General features: G+C 40.8%; 4 protein-coding genes across 6 annotated transcripts in view; 1 reads left to right on the top strand and 3 right to left on the bottom strand.

Moving 5' to 3' along the window:
• Nucleotides 1-412: 412 nt before the first annotated feature.
• LOC117576735 (fatty-acid amide hydrolase 2-A) lies at nucleotides 413-2,306 on the bottom strand. The gene is made up of 4 exons (XM_034261762.2): nucleotides 2,011-2,306; nucleotides 1,519-1,953; nucleotides 787-1,464; nucleotides 413-729 (listed from the first exon to the last, which is right to left on the bottom strand). Exons 1-4 carry the CDS (start codon nucleotides 2,197-2,199, stop codon nucleotides 436-438), a joined length of 1,596 nt encoding a protein of 531 aa, XP_034117653.2. The 5' UTR covers nucleotides 2,200-2,306; the 3' UTR covers nucleotides 413-435.
• A 290-nt stretch (nucleotides 2,307-2,596) lies between these two features.
• On the bottom strand, nucleotides 2,597-6,309 carry LOC117576734 (fatty-acid amide hydrolase 2-A). 2 transcript variants are annotated; one of them, XM_034261760.2, is made up of 7 exons: nucleotides 5,976-6,309; nucleotides 5,720-5,893; nucleotides 5,429-5,654; nucleotides 4,166-4,677; nucleotides 3,987-4,112; nucleotides 3,043-3,315; nucleotides 2,598-2,982 (listed from the first exon to the last, which is right to left on the bottom strand). In XM_034261760.2, exons 2-7 carry the CDS (start codon nucleotides 5,888-5,890, stop codon nucleotides 2,695-2,697), a joined length of 1,596 nt encoding a protein of 531 aa, XP_034117651.2. In that variant the 5' UTR covers nucleotides 5,891-5,893; nucleotides 5,976-6,309; the 3' UTR covers nucleotides 2,598-2,694. The 2 variants fall into 2 exon arrangements, with proteins under 2 accessions (XP_034117652.2, XP_034117651.2); XM_034261761.2 differs by having other exon boundaries at nucleotides 2,597-2,982; nucleotides 5,720-6,309.
• Nucleotides 6,310-6,694: 385 nt separating this feature from the next.
• LOC117576729 (probable muscarinic acetylcholine receptor gar-1) overlaps nucleotides 6,695-23,416 on the bottom strand; it is a 108,680-nt gene continuing 91,958 nt past the window's right edge. For both annotated transcript variants that reach the window (XM_034261751.2, XM_034261750.2), the window contains exons 2-4: nucleotides 13,041-13,389; nucleotides 11,469-11,890; nucleotides 6,695-10,668 (exon numbers count right to left, since the gene is read on the bottom strand). In XM_034261751.2, coding sequence (XP_034117642.2) covers nucleotides 8,027-10,668; nucleotides 11,469-11,890; nucleotides 13,041-13,174 — 3,198 coding nt within the window. In that variant the 5' untranslated portion in view covers nucleotides 13,175-13,389 and the 3' untranslated portion in view covers nucleotides 6,695-8,026. The remainder of the gene's footprint in view (nucleotides 10,669-11,468; nucleotides 11,891-13,040; nucleotides 13,390-23,416) is intronic.
• On the top strand, nucleotides 15,073-16,614 carry LOC117576736 (fibrinogen-like protein 1). The gene is made up of 3 exons (XM_034261763.2): nucleotides 15,073-15,176; nucleotides 15,246-16,375; nucleotides 16,452-16,614. Exons 1-3 carry the CDS (start codon nucleotides 15,096-15,098, stop codon nucleotides 16,549-16,551), a joined length of 1,311 nt encoding a protein of 436 aa, XP_034117654.2. The 5' UTR covers nucleotides 15,073-15,095; the 3' UTR covers nucleotides 16,552-16,614.

Raw genomic sequence — 23,416 nt, forward strand, 5'->3', positions numbered from 1 at the left:
ATGAGTGCAAGTGAGAGATAATGATGCGAGCGGCAACAACATCTGTTGACCAACATACCAAAAGTATGATGAAGCTAGTATTTTTTGGACAGCACTAACTGCAGCTTGGCGCGCATTTTGATTTCTGGATTTTTTATTGTAAAATAATAAAAAAATAATACTTGAAAAATTCAACTTTTTTAAACTGATTTTTTATTTACAAATTTAACAAGTTTGAAAATTTTTCTATGTACTTTAATTATAGTTGATTTGTTGTTGCACAGCTTGTTGGTATTTTTTAGTACGTTATAAGGCGCTGTTGCGAAGGCGGCTTGGCGGGTGTTTGCAGTAACAAAATATTGCGACAGATGGCGCTTTGAAATAAGTTCCACTCGAGTTTTATACACAAATTGAATAATGCAGTAGTATTATTTGTTTTTTGCATTTTATTTTTGATTAATAAATATCAAATTCGTGGGGTGATGGCGGCCACCAACCACCAAAAGCTTGCTCCAATTCCACGGCCATACGCAGGCACAAACGATCCTGATGCGGTCCCGCAATCACCGAGAATCCAATTGGCAAACCATTTCCATTGAGTCCCATGGGCACATGAGTCACGGGCAACCCGAGAACGTTGAAAAGTAGAGTGTAATCCACGCCCCACAGATGCAGTGATGTGAAGCCATGTCGCGGTGCCGTCGAATGCATTGTAGGAAACAGCAAGACGCCGTCCTCACCAAGCAATTCCTGCAGACGAAATTGCATCATTTGATAAGAAACCCCATTTCATTGTACAATACTTGCAATCATTTCAGTGGTCAGCTTTTCTGTCTCCTCCTTGTAGGCCTCCAGTTGCTCCCCGGGCATAAATGCGCTGTTGCGTCGCATAAGATCAAAGATCAGAGCATTCGTCGTATAAATCGAATTTCCGGTGGAACTGCGAGCCAACTCCCTTAATGTATCATACATTCTAAATTGTCCATCGAGTACAAATTGCATATTCTCTAGACGAGCAATGCCGCTCAATCCCAACTCTAAGGAGTTGCGGAATCCCGGCAAGTTGACACGTTGCACCTTGAGGCCAAGCCTAGTGAAAAATGTGGCTACTCTCTGTATCGACCTTTTAATGGCTCTTTCGACGCTCTGATGCATCAGTCCATTGAGTCCTTGGAAACCGAAGGAGTAGTGCACTTTGATATTGGTGAGTTCAACGGGTTCATGCAGACGCAATTTGACCGCATTCGGACCCGCCATAATCTCCAGCAATGGACTGAGATCTGTGGCGAATCTTGTGATGGGACCAATGGTCAAAAACTTTTTGAAATCCGCATCATTAGAGTTGGGAAAATGGCCATCGACGGAAACAATGCCGCCGGTGGGCTTGTGGCCAAAGACACCGCAAAATAAGCTTGGAATGCGTATGGAGCCGCCAATATCGGAGCCAATGCCAAAGAGCGAAGCTCCCGCCCCGTTCAAGGCGCCCTAAACGAAGAAGAGATTCAATTTAGAGATTTCTTCAGTTTGTTGTCAACTCACTTCGCCTCCGGAACTGCCGCCGGGAGTGCAACCATAGTCATAGGGATTCAGACTGCGTCCATTGATAAGCGTGTCTGTGTCCACGGAGTAGCAATATTCTGGCGTGGCAGATACGAGCAGGGGAATGGCGCCAGCGGCGCGTATGCGTGCCACAACAACGCCATCTTCGGTGGCACGAACACGTTTCCGAGAGATGCTGCCAACGGCAAAGCGCATGCCACCCAATGCACAGGATTCCTTGACGGTGACGGGCAGACCAAGTAACGGGAGTCGCTCGAAGAGTTGCCTTAAATCGCCGGCGGATGCAATGCGCTTATCAACGGCACGCGCATCTCGCAAAGCGCCGAGAAAACGATCTTCCACAATGGCATTTAGTATGGGATTGACGAGTTTGATGCGTTCGATATATGCGCTCACTAGATCATAGGATTTCAGCTGTAAAGCACAGTTATCGATCAACGCCTTCGTTATCGCCATCGGTAGTCAACTTACCTTGCGTGCACGTAGTCGATTGCGCAGTTCCTGCACATTGTAGGTTAACAAGCGATTGGTGATTGGAGGAGATACGGTGTCGTCACGAAATAGTCGTTTCATCCATAACCGAAACATGAATTGTAACGGATATGCAAGGAAAGAAACAAATTTTATGGTTAGCAAAAGTAGACGGACAAAGAACTCCATTGCGAATGAACAGCGAAAGAACGGAGAACGCAGCGAGAGAGCGAAAACAAAACCGAATTTAATGCTTGCATCAGCTGAGAAAGCCGGCAGCACACTGAGACTGTGAGTGACAAGGCGTTAAGCTTTAAACCAACCAAAAGTTTGGCTTAGCGAAGACTCGGTGAGAGAACAAGGAGAGACAAACAGCGTACGCATGTGCTCTGCTGAGTTCGCAATTGTATGTGTGTGAGAGTGAGCTTTGACGACAAGTGCAAAAATTAATCCAGACAGATAGAGAGAACAACCGAGAGTGCGCGCATTGCCTAATTTTAGCACGCAGAGATTAACTAAAGCTCCCAGACCATATCGATAACGATAGCTGAACAACAAAAAGAAGTGTCTCTTTTTTTTTGTTTTATTTTTGCTCAAAGCATTTATTTAGAAAAAAAAATATATGCCGTAACCTCAGCCATTAAAGTGTTTGGTGTAAAAGTATTTTTCCAATTAATTTTATTATTACGTCAACTGATGGCGCACTGGTGGCGCCCAACCGCGAAAAGCGCCCTCCAGTTCCGCAGCGATTTGCAGACAAAGCTTATCCTGATACGGCGCCGCCACCACCTGAATGCCGATGGGCATGCCCCGCTGAGTGAAACCCATGGCAACTTGCGTGGCCGGAAATCCGAGCACATTGAAGATAAGCAGGTTATCAATCCCCGTGATATTGAACAGTGACGTGTGAAAGTTGAGAGCGGTATCGTGGAAAGTGGGCAACAAAAGAACGCCGCGATCGCCAAGCAGTTCCTAAGCAGTAAATGATAAAAATTAGTATCAATGACGCTAACTTTATATACTATAACCCACTGTTAGATATGTCTTAATTGAACGGGCTTCCTCGCGATATTGTTCCATGTGATCGGCACTCATGAAGCCATTCAGACGTTGCATCAGCTCTATAAAGATGGCCTCCTTAGTGAACAGTGAATGTCCAATGATAGAATTGAACAACTCGATCCATAACAGTTTCATTTTGGGCTCTCGATGCGCCTGTTGCGTCACTATGCTCGGCAATCCTTTGAGATCTAACAGACCCACGAGAGCAACCTCCATGGAGTTGTCCAGAAAACTCATATCCAACTAAAGCAAATTACGTTAAATGACGTTAAAAAAGTGTGATAGCTACAATCGAGCGTAATTGGCTCGGAGATACCCGCTACTTATTTTTAAAGATAACATTATTTAAGTTACAGATTTTCTTACAGAGGTATTAAATTTTTCGGATTATTGTAAAATTGTGCAAGTGTTCTTAAGAAAGTATTATTGAATGCCTTTAAATTGTCTTAGTTACACCCTTTGTTGTGCCTGTAAGCATGTCTTTAATTTTTAATATAAACCCACAAATATTTATATATATACATACATATGACATAACTCCATAATTTTGTTGAGTATGCAATATTTAAGTTAGAGGTTTTCTTACAATTAACATTATCTTGTCATAAGACTGTTAAGTTTTCGGATTATTGCAAAATTGAGTAATTATTAGAATTGGTGCTTCTTAAGAAAATGTCCGTGTTTTAAATTTTATGAATACTGTATTATTCAATATGCCTTATACGATCCATGTTGTGTCTATAAGCATGTCTTTAATCTTTAATATAAATAATTTCTTTTAATATTTATGTGTACTATAAATATTTTTCTTTTAATTCTATGACAACTCTACTTTTATATGCCTTTTGATCAAGTTTCCCGTGAAAGGTATACCTTATACTCTAAAAATATAATTAAAATAGAACTCGACTCACATTTTTTGTAGCTAATCCGGCCTTTTCGAAACATTTAACGGCGCGTGCAACAGCAAGTTGGATTTCTGGGTGCACGCTGGGATGCGTCAGACTGTTTGTACCCGAGAAGCCGTAGGCATAATGTATCTGCAGATGTATTAAGTATTCAGTTAGAACTCTGCCAAGAGCTGGCAACCTACCTTAATTTCCTTGAGAGCCACAGGCTCGGCAAAGTTGAGCTTGTGTTTGTTATCGCCGGCCATGATCTCGAGTAGCAGCGGCATATCGCGGGCAAAGCGTGTGATAGGTCCAATCTGTAGCAAATTGGGGAAATTCTCATCTAGTGTCGAGTACGGAAAATGTCCCTTAACAGAGGTTAAGCCACCGGTGGGCTTGTGGCCATAGACGCCGCAAAACATGGCGGGCAATCGAATGGACCCGCTAATATCGGAAGCAATGCCAAACGTGGAGGCGCCGCAACCATTCAATGCTGCCTCACCCCCCGATGAGCCGCCCGTAGTGCGAGCAAGATCATAGGGATTCAGACAGCGTCCATTGAGCACCGTGTTCGTCTCGAAGCTCATGCAAAACTCCGGATTGGCCGAGACCAGCAAAGGAATGCCACCAGCGGCGCGCACCAATGCCACAACATCTCCATCTCGAGGCGCCTTCATTCCCTTGCGCACCACACTGCCCACCGAAAACGAGAGTCCTTGAAGGAAGGGTAAATAGGCCAGTTAAATATGTAAGACACCCAATTCCCGCTCTTTAAGTGTGACTTTCAAGTAAGATGGCACTATCGATAGTAGCACACACTTTTGATAGTGACGCAAACCAAATGCCTGGACTGTGGCAAAGAATACAAGGCAATTTGTCAAAATTTGTATGTAGAGAGGGAGAACAATCGACACTATCGATGACTCATCGATAGTTCTCCACCTAAACTTCTTACGTAATTTATATAATGATATGTTCAGATATCACTTAGTATGCGGCTATTATAATGAGTGCTAGATTTCAAATTATGCTAACCAAGCGTTTTGTTAAATTTTCGGCGTACTCTAAAATTAAAATTACGAAAGAACTGACGGAGTGTTTACAGTAATATTTGTGTGTAGTAAGAAAAATAGCTAATATTGTATATGAATAATAATTGTTATATCTTTTCGGGAATACAAAGAAATCAACATCAAAATGATTTAAGTCTTTAAAAACTTTTCAAGATTGAAATCTTCATTATCAAAAATTTCTTTTAGAATCAAACATTTTAAAAGTAGCTTGTGAGTTTTCAGAACGGTATTTTATCTTTCCGACATGTTAAGTATAATATCGTAAAATTGTAATATACATTGAAAATACACAGTGTTTTACAGTCGCGCGTTTCTGTTGACACACAAACGTATTATGCCCTAAAACGCTGTAAGTGGTGGCTATAAAATAACTGTGATATATGGCTAGCTTACCCTTGAGGCCGCAGGACTCCTTGACGGTGAAGGGAATGCCCAGCAGGGAATAACGTGTGAAGAGTGCCACGCGGTCGTATTCGGTTTTCGCATTGGCAATTAGCTCATCCGCATGCCTTGCCTCCTGCAGCGCGGCCTCGAAGCGCTCCTCAACGACCGCATTGAGAGATGGATTCACTTCCCGCACTCGTGCAATGTACGCCTTGACCAATTGTTCCGACGTCAGCTGAGGGGCGGCGAGTCGACCAAGTTTAGTATAATATTTATAGCAAATTATATAATCATCATTACCAGATCACGCTTCAAATCGAGCACTAACTCGATAACTGATTTGAGGAGTACGGGATCTTTGATGGGTGGATAATTTGGCGCTTGTCGTGGACGCATAAACCCCAATATCGTGTCAACCAACAGGCCCAAATAGGTTAGCAACGTTGCCAGAATACGTAGAAGTACTTCCATGTTCTGCTTTTAAATCACACACGTAGTCAATCGAGAGGTCAAGAAAAGGTTTTTCATTAATTCGAATTCAACGACTTCCACGTACTTTAATTTGCTAGTCACTGAATCGAAAGTGGATTTGCTAATGCGCTTCTTGTTTCTTGTTCGAGCTTCGTCTTCTTGGGGTTCTTCTGTTGCCTTACACTTCGAGGTCTGATCGCGGACTACGCCGAGTCATCGCACATGGATCCGGGGCATGCGCCAATTCAAATTTAATTCAAAAACTAGTGTTTCGAAACGTTAAAATTTCGATGCTAAGCAGGGCTGGGCAGCATTTATTGGCAGCCATTCCAAAAAGTTCGAATAAAAACTAAAATAAACAAATCATATCAAATGGTTCAAATAAAAGTGTTAAAAATATAAAAAGACTTTTCCATTCTATGTAAATTTGATTTCAAATAAATTCCGATTTAAATTACCAAATTTATTTTTGACATTTTAATTTGTCAATTTTGAAGTTCTTATTTGAAACCCGAAAAACAAAGAATCTAGAAACTAGATCTCACAGATTATAAGCTACCAATATTTTTATGAATATTATTTTAGATATTTTTCTAAAATTTCTGAACTCCTTGAATGAACCTTCGCGAATTTTTCTCAAAAATCATTGGCTAAAATTTACTGCAACTCATTTTTTTTTATCTTAATTTTTAAGAATGAGATCTTACTCGTTTTTTTGTCTGTTCTTTCGACCTGCAAACTTTTTCCTCTTTTTCATAAGATTTAATGCAATAATAAAATCTTTTTTTTTGTTTATTTTCTCAGACATAAATGTTGTATTTATTTAATGTTGTAGTTATTGTAACACGCTTTTCTTAGGTGCTAAGGAAAAGGAAATGCTTAATTAACTAATCGATTTAGACTATAAAACAACAGATATTCAAAAATGTAACTGATAACAGTTTCACAATCTCAACAGAATGAACTCAGTGAGGCAACTTGGCTTACGATGAGATAGAAAAGACAAAAAACAATAGATTAACCAATAACAATAACATTGAAAATACTATATTAAAGTCAACTTATTGAGGCAGCTCGGCATAGACGCGAAATAACATACATAACATTTTTTTTTATGTATGTATGGTATACACTTATAATACAAATATTGTTGGATATATTTACTTATATATTTGTACTACCCAAAATCTGAGCAGTTGTTTGTAGTTTCCAGTTTTCGTCTGTCTATCGGTCATCGGGCATCGTTAATCGCTCATCGATCATCATAAATCGGTCATCGGTCATCGTTAATCGGGAGTTTGCGCGCGCACAGAAATTGACATTTATACACGGATATTATAGTTTCCAATATAGTACACACAATATAATTATTTGCGTTTCTCTTACACACATACTTATTCAGTTGAAATGGGTATTCAATATGCATGTGTTATTTGTATACTTTGAGTATAGAATATACATTGATATTTTCTCACAATTAGCTGATATACATACATATGTATGTAGAGCTGAGCTGATCTGCATCTCTCGCTCTATATACGATCGTGTATGTCTGATATAAACAAATAAAAATGTTGTGGGGATATGTTATCGCATCAGGGATTATGTAAGAAGTACATTTATCTATATTATATATTTAGTATGCTATAGAGATAGTTGTGTACGTTTTGGGGGATGCTTCTCATAGAGTATATGTAGTATATAAACATTAATTTATTTATTGTCTAAAACATTCGCCTCAAAACCTAATACCAACTTGTATCATATCATATCATATCATATCGTATCGTATTGTATTGTATTTGTATTGTATCGTAAACAATAGTTTCCATTCTAACTAACACACACCTTTGGCTACTTAAATTACATTTACTTAGCACACCACAGACACCTTTTAAATTTAGAATTCAATCGGCGTCGACTGTCGACAGCATCCCATTCGATTCGATTTGATGGAGCATTTATAGATATTCGATATTAAGGTTATCTTATGGTATATTTTGTGGACACACGGCATTCGGGGGCTCACGGGAATGCTGTGTGCCGAGTGTGTGTGTGTTTTTAATGTGTGATTCAAATGCAATGTCAAATCGAATCCGGGAATCAAGGATGCTCTATTCGCAGTCAGAAGTTCGCTTAGGTCATGTGCAGATCGCCCTTAAGGATGCGCATAAAGGTCTTCTTGAACTGTTGATTGGCCAGCGCATAGCAGAAGGGATTCATTGGACTGTTGGCATAGCAGAGAAAATACGAGAACATATACAAATGCTCATTGGTGCACGGTGGATCGCGGCAGAAGCCCTCGACCAAAGCGAGCACATGATACGGCGTCCAGCAGGCCACAAAGCAGCCCAGAATGAACGAGATGGTGCGAAACGCTTTGCGTGCCCGATTCTCCGACTTGGACTTTTGCCGGCTGCCCCCGCCAATGCCCATGACCAGGGGCAGCGCCTTCTTGCTCTTGAAATGCTTGCCAATCGAATGCATGAAATGCCTTTTGCTCGAGCTGCGTCGCGAGACGCCGCCGTCGTCGCCATCCAGCTGCTCCTTGGCATCCTTTCGACAGCCACCAGCCGAGCTGCTGGTGGTGCCCGATGTGGATGCCATCTTATTGGTATTACTATCGGACGCTTCGCGCTCATCGATGCGCTCCAGTTGAGCTGCAGTTGTTGTGGTTGCTGCTGCTGCTGTGGTTGCTGTGGCTGCCGTTGCCGTTGCAGCTGCAACTGTTGGTGATTGTGTTTTGGGTGGCGGTGGCATCGGGGAATAGAGCACCGCATCCTTGCTGCTCGTCTCCATGGGACTGGAGGCACGTCGATGTGGACTCTCCGGCTGCTGATGCTTGCCACCGGGCACATCCAGCAGGCAGATGGCCTCGATGCAGCTCTCGCGTCGCACCTTGGCAAAGTCCTCGATGCCTGTGTATGAGACGAGAAGACGTTTTTCAATGGCTACCTGCTCCAGGGATTGTGACTGTGACTGTGACTGGGATTGAGTTTCCCCCTCTTGGTTGCATTGTGGCTCAACGGTTGCGGTTGCGGTGACGGTAGCGGTAGCGGTGGCGGTTGGGGAACTGTTGGTTTGGAGCTGTTTACGTGCGGGTGGCGGTGGTGGAATGGCACTGCGTTGACTGCTCGAGGCGACGCGTTGTGAGCGCACACTCTGCGAGCAGCTGGTCACACTGTCGTTATTCTGCATGGCCGAACTCTCGTCCATGTAACGCAACTCGGAGTTGTTCGTCAGCAGGTCATAGGTCATGGCCAGCTCACTGTCAGCGCCTGAGCTGCAGTTGCCAAAGGGACGATCCGAATAGTCGGACAGGGGCGTGGGGCATTGAAAGGCTTCGGGTGGCGGCAAGATGGCTTGGACGAGGCATTGTTGCACCTGTTCGTGTGGCACTTCAATGGGCGCCAGGTCCACGGGTGACATGGGATCGGAATTGCATTGCTGCTGTGCTTGCTGTTGTTTGTCTAGATCTTGTTGTTGCTGTTGCTGTTGCTGCTTGTTGTTGTTGTGGAAATCAATGAGGCGTTCATGCTCGGCTATCTGGGAGAGCGTGGAGCAGGAGGTGCGCTTGGGCCGCTCAACGGGCGTATGTGCATGCTGATGTTGATGTTGCTGCTGTTGCTGCTGATGATGATGATAATGATATTGGTGATGATAATGATGATGGGAATTATGATAGTGATGTTGTTGCTGTTGCTGAGCGTGTTGCTGCCCCATGCCCACCTCCTCTTTGCTCTGCGCCCGCTGCAGGCTCGTTTGGTGTGCTAGGTGATGATGGTGCGGCGATCTGGGCCCCATCGAGTGCATCGCCTCAATTGACTTGGAGTTGGTGGTGCTCAGTTGCAAGTTACCTTTGCTGCGTGTCGCCAGCAGCGCTGCCTGTGCCCCAAACACCAAACCGATGGACGAACGCTTTCGCATATTGGCCAACTTCTGTTGATTGAGCAGCTGTTGCGTCTGATTCACCGACGATTCCTCATCGGAATCAAACGCCGGACTGCTCGATCGTTCGCTCTTCTCCGCCTCGGCTGCGGCACGCTTCGATTCCTCGATCTTTGCCTCCGACGCACGTCGCTGTTCGGGTGTCATCTTCTCAACAATCGTTTCGCTGGCCTGGGCCAAAGGATTCGCCTGTCCCGAGCCACTTAAACGCTTCACCGTTGTCGTGCAACTGCCGCTGTCGATTTCGTTGAGTGCACTCGACAGCTGCACCTTCGTCTTCAGTATCTTCTCCTCGATGACACCAATGCCAGCCGCATGCCCCGCCATGCCGGACATGGCACCAGCACTCAACGCCACCATCGATTGCATTTTACGCTGCTTCGCTTCGCTGCGCTTCTGCATGTCGTAGGCCGTCTTATAGATGCCGGCGTAGAGCACAAACAGCACAATCAATGTGGTCCAGTAGTAGCCAATGATCAGGGCCGTATTGAACACGGGATCCTTGAGGAATTGCACAGCGCATTGGCCCGGCAAGAGATCACGTTTACCCGTAAAATGCTCCCAGCCAAAGATCGAGATGAAGAAGAGCAGCGTGGGTATTATCCAAGTGATCGACACCATATAAATGACACGAGTTCGTGTGCGCCAACTGCGATACTTGGCCGCAATCTTCACGGAACAATAGCGATCGATGGTGATCAGCAGCACCGTGTACTGGGAAACAAGGCAAACGGTATAGTCCACGGATAGCCAGAGATCGCAGAGCAACGGTCCCAGATCCCAGTAGCCGCGTAGCACATAGATCGTATAGAACGGCATCGATACAGTGCCTGCAAATTGAATGGAAATAAATATAAACAAGTAAGAAAGCTACAATCGAGTGTGCTCGACTGTGAGATACCCGCTACCCATTTTAAAACAAGAAAGAAAGTTACAGTCGAGTATGCTCGACTGTGAGATACCCGCTACCCATTTTTAATAAAGCAAAATATTGCGGTATTATTTTCAAAATATACCGAAAATAATACAAAAATACTAAAAATATACCAAACGTTATATTTGTTATATCGATGTAGTACCACATTCAAAATATACCATAGGCGGCACAATATACCAGATTATCGGCCAAAGCAACTAAGAACCCTAGTAAGTAGGCGATTTTGCCCATACACAAGTATTTCTTTTATAAGTTCCACAATTTTTATCTGATCGCAATCAAATTTTCAGGAATCATAAATACTATAGTTTTCGATTTTTTAACTATAGAATTGCGGGGATTTTTTTGAATTGCGGGGGCTGAAGTGGGCGTGCCAAAAATTTGAAACAAACTTGATCTGCGTGCAGGCATAACAAATGCTGTCGAAAAAAACTTATAGCTCCATCTCTTATAGTCTCTGAGATCCAGTGTTTCATACGCACAGATGGACAGACACACAGACGGACAGACGCACATGGCTAGATCGTCTCAACTGTTGATGGTGATCAAGAATATATATACATTATAGAGTCGGAGATGCCTCCTTCTATCTGTTACATACATTTCCTGCCAGCACAAAGTTATAATACCCTTCTACCCTATGGGTAGCGGGTATAAAAACTAAAACGAATTCCAGGAAAATTCTCGACTCACCAATCAACATGTCCGTGGCGGCCAGCGAGGCAATAAAGTAGTTGCTGGGCTGCCGAATATTCCGATCCACAATGAAGGCCAACAGCACCAGAATGTTGCCACCCACCGTCAGCAGAATGCACATGAACAAACAGAGCGCAATCGCAATCGTTTGCCAAGTCTCAAACGGTGGCAACACTGGCGACGGTCCACTATCCTCCAGCGGAGGTGCAGTTGCCTCCGTTGAGATATTCCGGCCAAAGGTCGTTAGATTTACACCGAAATTACGATACCATTGCAGCTGCTCATTGGCCGGCCACGAGTTGAAGTCCGTGATTTCGCCATAGATCTTTGCTGCCTCCAGAAATCGCTTGCACTCGGCGTTCTCAATCACACGATTGTAGAAGACACGACACAGATTCTCACGCTCTTTGCGTATGCGCCTAGAATGTGACAATTTGTTGAAATCATTGTAATGTAAATATTAACTGTTCACTTAACTTAATATTAAGTATTTTTTTAAATTATTAACATTAATTAGCATACTTCAATGCATACAAAGTGCAGTTGGATAAGTCAGTAATATTAAATAAATATCTTTCGTAATTTACAATTTCATTTCTAAGTGCAACCGCAGCAATAAGTATTGCTCATACAATATTTGTTGTATACAGTCGAATAACTAATATTTATTAATAACTTAATAAACCTAGAAGTGCAGCTGCAGCAATGAATATTGTAATATATTTATGAACTTAACTAATAACTTAAGGAAGTACATATGAATATTTTGTATTTCTCATAATTTATAATAGTACAAAACGAAGACGGAGCAAACGAAGACGGAGCAATCTATATTCTATACCAATCATATTGTACTAAATATATTGTATATATTCAGTATTTATAACTTAGAATTAACTTACAGGGTTATAAAGGGCAGACAGTATTATAAAGTAAATATGTACATATGTACTATTTATGTCTATTTAATATTTAGTATTTTTTTAAACTGAGTATTGACATAATTATAAGCATACAAAGTGAAGAATGAGCAATCTATACTAAATACATAATAAATATATATTATTTATAACTTAGAATCATATGAAGCGCTAAAAAGTATAGTAGTAGTATTTATTATATTATAATCATTTAGTATTATTTTGTAAATATACATATTTAATTATGCGTATTTCTTTATTGTGTACATACATACACACATACTTAATATTTAGTATGTTACTTAACTTCATATTAACATACTGACATACATACATATATTATATATTAAATGTAAACATACGTATACTTAATCTTTAGTAGTTTTTAATTAGTATTAACTTAGTAGAAGCAAAGTGAAGATGGAGCAATCGGCATTGTAAAATAAATAATAAATATATACATGCGTACATTACTTTAATCTCATTCTCCCATGCTTGTTAAATGACTAAATAATTTTGATCATTTTAGCATTTAAGTTTTAATATGCTTTAAATTTGTAAATACTTTTAATAAATTTTCGATTTCGACTTATAAATAAATATTTTAATAAAAAAAATAAAAATGGAATAGGATTGTGCAATTTCTTACCATTCTGTTATCCAGTTCGATTTGATAGAGTATACATTTTCGGTTCTATTGCCAGCATCAATTTCGCTGATGCCATTAAGGTCCTCGTCGCTGCTGTTAAAGCCCGAAGTCGAAGACTTGGCTAGCGAACGCATTTTACTGGCTTTTCTTTGATTTTGTTTTTCTGGCTCTTGGTTACTTTGCAATTGCTCTTGGTTATTGTTGATATTGTGTTCGTTCCTAGTTCTTTACGATAATAATTCGTAAGTTATTCAGCGCTGCGAAGGAGCTGTCTGTGTGCATTGCCAGCCCAGTTCTGGTTGACGTCCTCTTTGTGGTTGGCCCTGTCTTCGGCCAGCAGGTGCAGCATCTGTAAGTGGCAACAAAGGAATTTCATGAAATTGGTACTGTTACTGCTACACGGCTGTTACACTTGATGCCGGTCTTGGTCTTTGCTTTTGCTTCCGCTAAGTTTAAACTAATTTTGTGGCCGTTAACTGGCAACCTAGCAGAACGTTGCAAGCTGTGAGTGGCAAGTGGAAAGCGGCAAGAGGTGAGTCTTGCCACCGCGATGGCGAATGCAATTTGCTTGCGACATTTGCATCCGTTTGCCGCTGTTGCTGCCACTGCTGCTATGTTTGTCCTTGGTCCTTGTGGTACTTGCCGCTCATTATGTTGTGGCACGATTTGTCCCGGCCATGCCACTTGATTTTGAAGTGCCTTCGCCACTGTGCCCTCCACTGATTTTCTTTTACTGTTTCTTTTGCTTGTGCGCTGCTAATGCTATTTATTATTTAAAACTAAATATTCACAGGACTTGGCAAAAACTTTGTCCACAGGTCGAACTTCTTGACTGTTGCATCTGATGATGCCGGCAACAAGCTGACGACGAAGCGTTTCAAAAAGGGCGGCAAGTTGGGTGCAGCTCTGACAGGACTTAAAATTGCAACGTCAAATTGAGTTTTCAAGTTTTCAAATATAATTTCCAACAAATCGATAAGTTTTCCTTGGCGCTGTCTGTGCAAATTTCTCAGCAGCAAAATTGAGTTAGGCACACTGCAAAACATAGAGATCTTGAGACACACGCACACACACACACATAGAAAATACTTTGTCGATTGTTTGGGTGTTGCATTGACTTTGACTTTTATGGCCTGTTGATTGAGTGGAAATTGAATTACTTAAAACAATTTGTAACATTTAAATTCTTCGAGCGCAGCACCAACACACAGACTGACACACACAAACAAACACTCTGATAGCTAAGCCTTTTGTTATCGAGCAAGCGCTTTTTGTGGCATGTAAACATAATCCTTGCAACATGTGCGCCACGAACCCCTCGTTGACACCTGTCAACTTCTGCTGTCGGGTTTAAGGCCCAAAACACTTGCCTGGCTGTCGCAATCTTTATGCCCAAAATTGCTTCTTAAGATCTGTGCCTCAATCATGCAACACACATAAAAAAAGCCAATTTCTATGCTAATTGCGTCCTATCAAAACTCTGTACCACACTCAACTTGATTGTCACCTGCACCTGAAATGGGTCAAAGCTTCTGTTTACAAACCAAAAAAACAAAAAAATAAACAATCCTATTTGCTTTTCTCAATCAACTAAAGCTGGTCATAATTTTAGCTCAAATTCAATTATGTTTTTGATTGGATTTCTAAGACTGTGCCAACTATATTTAGAAGTCGCTCAACAAAATGTAAAAATAAGAAATGCGAGTCTGAATTTGAACTGAATGTTTGCATACTCAAATCAATTTAAAATAATATGTTTAAATTTGAAATAATAAATAATAAACATATGCCTATAATATTTGTATTATAAATTTACAAGTACAAATTTGTAGCAATAAATTTTCGAGTGTTTGAATTTCCACTCAAGCTTAATTTATGTCTGTTATCATGAAACAACTCTCTCACAGCAAGCGTCAGAGTATATATAATACTAATATATACTCTTTAGTATATACTACCAATTGACCTTTTCTCTGTTTTTGTTGAATCTTTACACTCAGGTAGATTACATTAGTTCTATAATCATCTTTATTGAATGCAGTCGGAAGCTTGAAAATGGTCGGAAGAATGGAAAAAGCAATTTTCCTAGTACTAATACTTGAAATATTCTTTGTAGCCACAGCTACTACAGAAGAAGTGAGAAAATTCATATAATATAACATATAACAACAAGTGTAAAAAGTGTTTTTATTTTCATTTGGACAGACGTGTAAATCCGAACGAGAAATTGAAGAACAGTGCGGCCCTCATACCTATAAAACTGTGAAGCCAATGCTCGATTACTTTCGTCAAATTAGAAATGAGTTAGAACTAAGTGAATTTAAGGAAAAGCAGCTAAGCGAGTTGAATTCGAATCTTATGGACAAGTATCATGAAATTGTAAAATTGCATGAAAAAGTTATAAAGGAGGCATCTCTAATAGATCAGTATAAAAACCAAATACAAAGTAAGGAAAATGAATTGCAACTATATAAAGAAAAAGTTGATAAATTAGAGTCTGATATTGAATTACAAAAAAACACTATTAATGGATTAACACCAAATTCCAAACTTTTCGAACATTTTGATAAATGCAAGGAAAAATTAGTAGTTGAATCAAAAAATTTAGAAATTTGCGAGGTTCAATTGAAAAAATTAAATTCTAGTGTTATTGAAAAGGATGAAAATATTTCGGGATATAATGCAAAAATTCAAAACGTGACAGAAAATCTTAAAAAAATTGAAGTGCAATTCGACGAGAGTCAAACAAAATTAAAAAATAAAGAAAAAGATCAACAAGTATGTCAAGGTGAGGTTGATAAATTAAATGAAGCACTACAAAATAGTATTCCCTCTAGTTGTGTTCCATTTGGACAATATCCTGGGTATCGTGAAATCAAAGTTTTAGGCAGTGGTATCTTCAGTGTTCTCTGTGATAGTCAGTTAGCTGGGCCTGGGTGGATAGTAATTCAACAGCGAGTTGGCGGAAACGAGAGTTTTGATAGAGATTGGGCTACCTACCGCAAAGGTTTCGGATCCTTCGATAAAGATTTTTTCCTTGGTTTGGAAAATATCTATCGACTCACAAACTCGCAGCGTTACGAGCTTTATATGCATTTGGTTTTTTTAAATGGTACTTCGAAATATGCGCGTTATGACGATTTTAAAATATCTGATGAAAGCCAAGGATATGTACTGAGAAGTTTGGGTGAATTCAAGGGAAGTGTTAACGTTGATGCGATGAGATACAGTCAAAACCGTAAATTCACTACACTCGACCGCGACAATGATGTAGCTTCTAGCAATTGTGCGGTTGCTTACAAAAGTGGCTGGTGGCATGGAGATTGTTTTAATAGGTAAATATTATGAATAAGTATTATAGAAATAATTGTAGTTCATAATAAAATATTCTTGTTTTTATTTCCTATACAGCAACTTCAACGCATTATATGGAATCGATTTCTTTTGGTATAGAAAATTCAATCCACTTAAAGTAGCTAAGATGCTGATACGTCCAAACAAATTAATTTGATACTTGAAGATAATTTACAAATTGCAACTAACCATGCAAGTTGCGAATACATTTAATTTTTGAATTAATAAAATACTTTGTACACTATGTTTGCCTTTGTAGTGATGCTCATAAAATAGCAAAATTAAATGGTGGATATACAAATTAGATTGGAGAACAACCAACGCAGGACACTGCTAAAAATATGGCTTTGATATGAAGCTGAGCGCTAATGCGTTGTTTAGTCCTTCTGTCGTCAAGGTAATAGAAGTAATCCTGTCTTTTGCCAAAGTCCAAAGTGCAGCAGCAGTTGGTGTCCTTGCGGTTTGGCTCACTGACCGCAAGCGGATCTCATTCTTCTCCCTCTCCCAGCTTTACACAGTTCGAAAGGGCGCAAAAGATGTGATTTTTAAAGCAGCTTAAAGCTTGTGCATGTTGCATGGAGCATCAGAGTTGGCAGCAGCTTGTACGTTTAATTATTTAAGGAAGAAGTTTAGCAGGCAACGTAACAGGATGATGGCCAAAGACAAACACGAAAGCTGACTTAAATCAGCAATTACGGCGTGTAGCTTTTACCGTTCACTGTGAGCAACTGAAATGGGCAAATACCCAGTAGCCGAATGTACTATGAGTTTGTAGATGACAACCGTCTCGAGAGAAGTTATCTTGTTGCGAGTCTAATGAATTGCGCATGTTAAACACCCTTTTTGCTGATATTGCTGCTGGGTATGTGCTGAAATTGCCGTTGTTTGGCGGCATGTTGACACAGCTCAATGACAGAAAATCCCGTGCGCCTTTCATGCCATCCTTTAGATAAGATTTTTCATAATGGCACGCTTTATTTGTTGTTGTTGTTGCTGTTGTTGTTGCTTTCCCTTCCGTTCTTCTTTTTTTTTGTTTGTGCCTTTTGCCTTTTGCTTATAATAAACTTATTAAATGTGTAAGCCAGCCGTTGTTATTGCCTTCAAGTGGCGCTCTGACTGGTAGCCGGGTTGCTTTCATTTGCCAAATAATGAAAAATAATTTAATCAAGCAAACAAAGGACCCCATTGGCGGGGTGATAACAAAAGGGCTGTTGGCCAAAAGCAGGTGACACACACAAACTAGAAAGTCTGCAGCTGCTCTCAAGCGTTCATCAGTTGCCTGAAATTCATCAAATATTGGCTTCTTGTCAAATGCAAATTGATGGGCAACGTCGGATAAGCGTTTGGCATTTTGATTTGCTTTTTTTTCTTCGCTTTTCGCTTCTCGTTTTTCGCTTTTTTTTTGTTTTTGTGGCAGGCAGCAGCTGCATGAGGGCTCCTAACGGGATTTGTGCGTAGCACAGTCTAATTTGCGAACCAGCTGCACAAAAGGACATGCAATTTTTGGTGGGCAGCTTTCAATCATGCGCTAATATCCGCGTTTGCTTTGACAGCACGGCACAGCGTACCACAGATAGCAAAGGACAACACAGGACATAGGCGTGGAGTATGGCCAACAATGGCATGTTGGCTGTATGCTGTCCACAACAAAGTCATCTGTCTGGTGTGTGCGGGCTGGTATTTCAAATGTCAACAGCAGCAACGCCAACAGCGGCAGCAGCAGCTATTCTTTTGAGCCAAAAGCAGCGCTTTAACTATGCGCCACAGATTATGAATTTGACAGCATTCCTGGTCTGGAGCAACAATTCTGCCTGCCAGGCCTCGCAGCGCGCATAATGAACTTTCTTGCGAGCAGTGTACACTAAGTTTTAATTACAAGCGCGTCAGTGTCCTTCTTCTATCTACTTCGTCTGTTCGTTGCTGTTGTCGTTGTTGTTGTTGCTTTTGTTAATTCATAAGGCTGGCATAGATTTTTCTCTCAAGGAACTGAACAACTACTGCCTGCGCTGCCACATAAAGTGTCTGTGCATTTTAATCAAAGCGAAATTTTAAATAAATATTAGAAGCAGCGCAAAGTGATGAATAATTTCATTCGCAGCATTTTTTTTTTACTATAGCTTGTCGTCTCTTAAAAGACTCGTTACGCATACGACGCGTCGACGCTGCCAATTGTCTGACGGCAGCGCATAGACAATTTCAATTTTCAGCTTGGCAAACATGGTGTTGCTGGGGTTGGGTTGGGTTGAGGCGTGGTTGCAGCTGACTTGACTTGTCCTTGCCACGTTTGTTGCATGTCAAATGAACTTGGATTGTGGCTGCCTCGGCTGGCTGGCGGAAGACGCAAAAAAACTCTTTGAAAAAGACAACGACGCACGCCAAAACCGCAAACTGTCGTTGTCACAGTCACTGTGTAACTGTTGCGCTCATTTAGCATTGTTGCCGTACGCACACACACATACATACACATATCTCATATATAAATATATGTATGTATATATATGTTGTGTGCTTGCGCGCATCCGCATGCAAATTTAACGAGCGCCAATGGCAAAATTGCGCCCCTAGGCCACTTAGCGTTGTCTTTGTGGCAAACATCGCATACACACACACATACTAACACATTCCAGTATGTACACACACACAAACAGACATACGTATTGCGTTAGTTTTACATCCGGCTGGAAGATAGCGCATAAATGCCAAATGCCGCCACAACACTTGCCATTCAAAATGTGCAAATTGTGCTCGAAGCACTGCGCGATCTTAACTTTTTTTTGCAAGTTTTAAGTATCTTGTCTTGAGTGTGCATTTTTCGTTGTTACAATTCAAAGTTACTCAATCTGGCATGTTGACTTGTGTTCAATAAAAAATTAAATCTATTATGTTGTAGTTATTTACTTTAAAATGTGAAGGTGATTTTCTTGTTTTTTGTTTAATTTTTGCTTCAACAATCTCTAAACAGAAGTTTTTATATTCTATAAAATATTTATAAGTTAACATTTTCTATTTGGTTAGTTTTTCTGAAGAACGTATACGTAATACATAATACAATATAAAATATATTATTACGAAACGTATACTTGAAAAGTTGCGTTTACGTAATATAAATCAATTCTTTATTGCGTATTGCCACCATTGTAGGTGGAAATTAACAAACTTTTTATGGTTAAAAAGAAGTTCCTAGCATAATAAGATTGTTGAAAACTATCTGCCTAACTTTGATGTAATGTAAGTTTGAAAAAATAATTACCGCAAGAGCAGAATTCATTAGCCACAAGTTAAGTAACGATACCAGCTCAAAGCACAATTTGAAATCACTTTCCACCATGGAAAGCTGCTGTTAACAGTTTTAAAAAAGTATAATTAAAAAGTGTAGCATACTTTTGGGATCAACAGAAATTTATTGCATTGGCGGTGCAATAAAACTATTTGATATTGATTACTAGTTTTTTTGTTAACATAATTATTTTCATATGAGCCTCTCATTTTGTTTATTATAAAGCAACTTGCGCCAAATGAGTTATATTATGGTGCTTTATTCGTTGATGATATCAACCGAGTGTGGTCAAAGTTTTGATTGTGTAATAATAATCAAGGCATATATCACACTCGTAAGCATGTGCTATGGCTTGGTCGATTTGCACAACATCTGTGGTTGGTTTTTTTGTGTGTGTGTGTGTGTGTGCTATGTGTTTTTATGATTATGACAATGATAATTCCATTGAAACTTAACGCTGGCTTCTGTTTTTGTGCAACAACTGCAAAAATGCGTTGGCGACACATGCTGCAGATTGCCAAGGCTTCCCCCTTCCCTTCCACTTGTCGTGCCACAGATCGTACGACAATGTCGCTGGAATGGCGCTCATTTAGTGCTAGATACACAAACGATTCGAGCTGAAAATTGCTTGACACAGTTGTTGCATAGCTCAGGTTCTGGGTTGTGGTGTTACTGTGCCCCTTTTGTCCTTGTCATTTCCATGCGAAAAACGAAACGAAACGAAAAAGTAAACAAAAAGTCAGGCAGCAAGCAGCAGGCAGCTCAAACAGCAGTCAGCTGGGGCAACAAAAGGAGTCGCTATGGCCATAAAATGACAGAGCAAATGCCTGCCGCCACCCAGCCCTAATGACACTGATGCGTTTTTGATGATGCCACTGACTCGAATAGCTGCCTCGCTTGTCTGCTTACAAGCCGCCTGTTGGCCTCCCTTCCCCAACCCAACCGTGCCTGCGTTTTTCCTAATTGAATGTTTTTGCGGGTAAAACTCACTTTGTGTCTCGGCTTGTCTGTGGTACAACGTTGCGTATGTGCAATGTGCAGGCAACAGTCGAGGTAGTCAAATAAGCAAGGAAGTAAGCAAGCAAGCAAGCGAGCGAGCAAGCAAAGTTGTTTAAAATTTTTGGCATGCGCAATTAACGTGTCCAAAATTAATAATAATGGCATTAATCATGTAGAGCAACGAGCAGCATTCGCTGTCCTTGGTTGTCAACAACATTAATTATGCTGCTGATGTTATTATCCTGCTGCGCAGCATCCTGTCCTGTAGATGTCGCAGTAAACGTCGCTCCTGCTGTCGCTGTCGCTCTTGTTGTCGCTCTTGTTGTCGCTGTTGTTGTTGTACGTGGCCGTTCGTGCGCCAATTTCTGTGCTACGTTTTATGATACGCACTCTCATATTTCATGCCCTTGCAAGCGCGCATTTTTGAATACACAAATTAAAGATACCCGTGCGAAAAGCGCTCCACATTTCCCCACTCTTCTTCTGCTTCTTCTTCCACTTGTCATTTGACTGCGCGGCAGTTGCGTGTCCATATAATTAATGTGCGAGTCTCCGCACGTTAATCGATAAGCACTCAATTAGCAGGCCTTAAAGGCTTAGACTATATGTATGTATATGCGGCTCTCGTTGCCGTTCTGTCGCTGCTATAAACGAGTTTTCCCTCTAAGCTCTGGAAAAATATTGCGTGATGCATCCTCGAGTGTTGAACTTGGGCTAGACCAACGCCAACACTTTCAGCTGACCAGCTGCGGGTGCAAATTGATTCAATGAGCTTAATTGTGCTGACATTTTCATGTTCAATCGATCGATCAATGGTTGTGTGTGTGCACGTGTGTGTGTGTGTGTGTGTGTGTGTGTGTGTGTGTGTGTGTGTGTGTGTGTGTGTGTGTGTGAAATGTGGATAGCAGCAGCAATATGATATGTTTCATGCTCCAATGTAATGATAGAGCTGCCTTCTCTCTCCCTCCCTCTCTCTCTCTCTCTCTCGCTATGCTCACTCGGCTGGCCATAAGCCTAATTTATGCCTCTTCATGGGGCGGGGAATTGAATATGACAACTTTATAGAGTTTACTTTATTATAATCGCATAAAGTATTTGCCGTGCTGCGTCGACCAAACGAGCTGGGGACCTGGTGGCATGCCACCTGGACCTGGTCCAGGTGAACTTATTGTTGTTGTTGTTGTTATTATTGTTATTGCTGAATGCCTCCGCCTTCATTGTTAGTAGTGCACGCGCCTGTCTCATGCATCTTTCATTGGGCCAACAATGTCGTTAATGTGCCAGGCAGCTGCCTCCTGCCTCAGCCAGCAAGTTTATGCAACAGATTTATGGAAGCGCAGCTACGTGGCATAACTAACAAGAAGAGAGTGAGAGAGAAAGAGCGGCTAGAAATTACAGCACAGGCCAGCTGACGGCATTCCCAGCACAGTTGTTAACTAGCACCACACAAATTGGCTTTGCATTTGAAGCAACTTAGTAATGATTGCCAAGTAAATGCTATGAACTTGCAACTCGCAACTAGCAACCAGCTGTCGACACTGCAACTTGCAACTTTACTCTACGACACACTCAGCGACAGTTTTGCAAGTTGTTGCTGCTGCCGATTGCATTAGTTACTTGACTCTGTCTCTGTAAGTTCTCTGGGTTGCTGACCCAGTGCAGTGCAAAGTTTTGCCATCTTAATTAAATGAAACGCGATGCAGGCAACTGAATCTAACACGATGCCATAGTGCATTATTATTCATGCAACAATTGAGCGGCAACAACTGAAAAATGTTTACTTTGCTGGTCAGCAAGAGAGCGAACTTTATAAATCACTAGAGCATAATATTGTTACTCCCTTTGTGTGATGAGCACAACTCAATTACTTAAGGACATTGCTAGTTTGTACCTTGAATTCCTTTGCCCCATTCAGTTAAGAAAGTAAGTAGTTCCGCTCTGCCAATAACTTCCTTCATTACCAACTAGATGAGCGCTCTGAATGTTTCCGTTCAAGTGTGTTTCTCTGTGATTTCTCACAATAGCCACAGGACACATGCTTGTAAGGATGTGTAATACGAGCAGTTCCTCTTTTTGCCAACGGAAATGAAAGTAGCTCAGTTGTTTATTGCACATTCCAGTGGAAAATTAGTTTTGTTCTATGCATTTACAAAACTTTCAACCGTTTGTCTCTCCGTCAGTCGCTGTGTCTGTTTGTCTGTCGGTAATTGACAACTATAACAATGCCGTAATTGCCTTTTAGTGTTAACTTAATGCATAATTAATTATTTGCCAGCCGTCAAGGAAATCAAGAGCTTCGCTGAGCCGTGCTAAAAGTTCTGCACTGCATATAAATTATATAATGACGACCTCGCTAAATAAATTGTCCATGCGAACGAGTTACTTGCGAACTGCGAGTTGCGAATTGTGAATTGAGGTCTTCGGTTCGATGCCCCCACACAGAAGAAACTGTTGTGAGAAAATGTAGGCATGTAATGAAAGGAATCTTGCAAAATTATATTATGTTAAATTATTGTTATAAATAGAATAAAAATTAAAATATTATCTACAAGAAATAAGAATAAATAATAATATATTCGTTGCAAAGTAATAAGGCTAATATAAAATAATGTTATATTCAGCCCATTTAAATTACACCTCCTAGCACTCTTCAAATTACAGGGTATACGCAAGTAATTTACCATTTAGCTGGACGTCAAAAGCTGAGCTAAATCTAGTGCAAAATATAAATTATAAATTATGAATT

The sequence above is a fragment of the Drosophila albomicans genome, chromosome 2R, assembly GCF_009650485.2.
Source record: "Drosophila albomicans strain 15112-1751.03 chromosome 2R, ASM965048v2, whole genome shotgun sequence".
Lineage (NCBI taxonomy): Eukaryota > Metazoa > Arthropoda > Insecta > Diptera > Drosophilidae > Drosophila > Drosophila albomicans.

What these genes read in the sequence shown, in the direction of transcription:
- LOC117576735 (XM_034261762.2), bottom strand. Translation starts at nt 2,199, where the DNA reads ATGGAGTTCTTTGTCCGTCTACTTTTGCTAACCATAAAATTTGTTTCT. An exon ending in ATCGACTACGTGCACGCAAG is followed by an intron (nt 1,954 to 2,010) that starts GTAAGTTGACTA and finishes TGTGCTTTACAG; the next exon opens with CTGAAATCCTATGATCTAGT. An exon ending in GCGGCAGTTCCGGAGGCGAA is followed by an intron (nt 1,465 to 1,518) that starts GTGAGTTGACAA and finishes TTCTTCGTTTAG; the next exon opens with GGCGCCTTGAACGGGGCGGG.
- LOC117576734 (XM_034261761.2), bottom strand. Translation starts at nt 5,890, where the DNA reads ATGGAAGTACTTCTACGTATTCTGGCAACGTTGCTAACCTATTTGGGC. An exon ending in TCGATTTGAAGCGTGATCTG is followed by an intron (nt 5,655 to 5,719) that starts GTAATGATGATT and finishes GCCGCCCCTCAG; the next exon opens with CTGACGTCGGAACAATTGGT. An exon ending in CAATTAAGACATATCTAACA is followed by an intron (nt 2,983 to 3,042) that starts GTGGGTTATAGT and finishes TTTACTGCTTAG; the next exon opens with GAACTGCTTGGCGATCGCGG.
- LOC117576736 (XM_034261763.2), top strand. Translation starts at nt 15,096, where the DNA reads ATGGTCGGAAGAATGGAAAAAGCAATTTTCCTAGTACTAATACTTGAA. An exon ending in CCACAGCTACTACAGAAGAA is followed by an intron (nt 15,177 to 15,245) that starts GTGAGAAAATTC and finishes TCATTTGGACAG; the next exon opens with ACGTGTAAATCCGAACGAGA. An exon ending in CATGGAGATTGTTTTAATAG is followed by an intron (nt 16,376 to 16,451) that starts GTAAATATTATG and finishes TTTCCTATACAG; the next exon opens with CAACTTCAACGCATTATATG.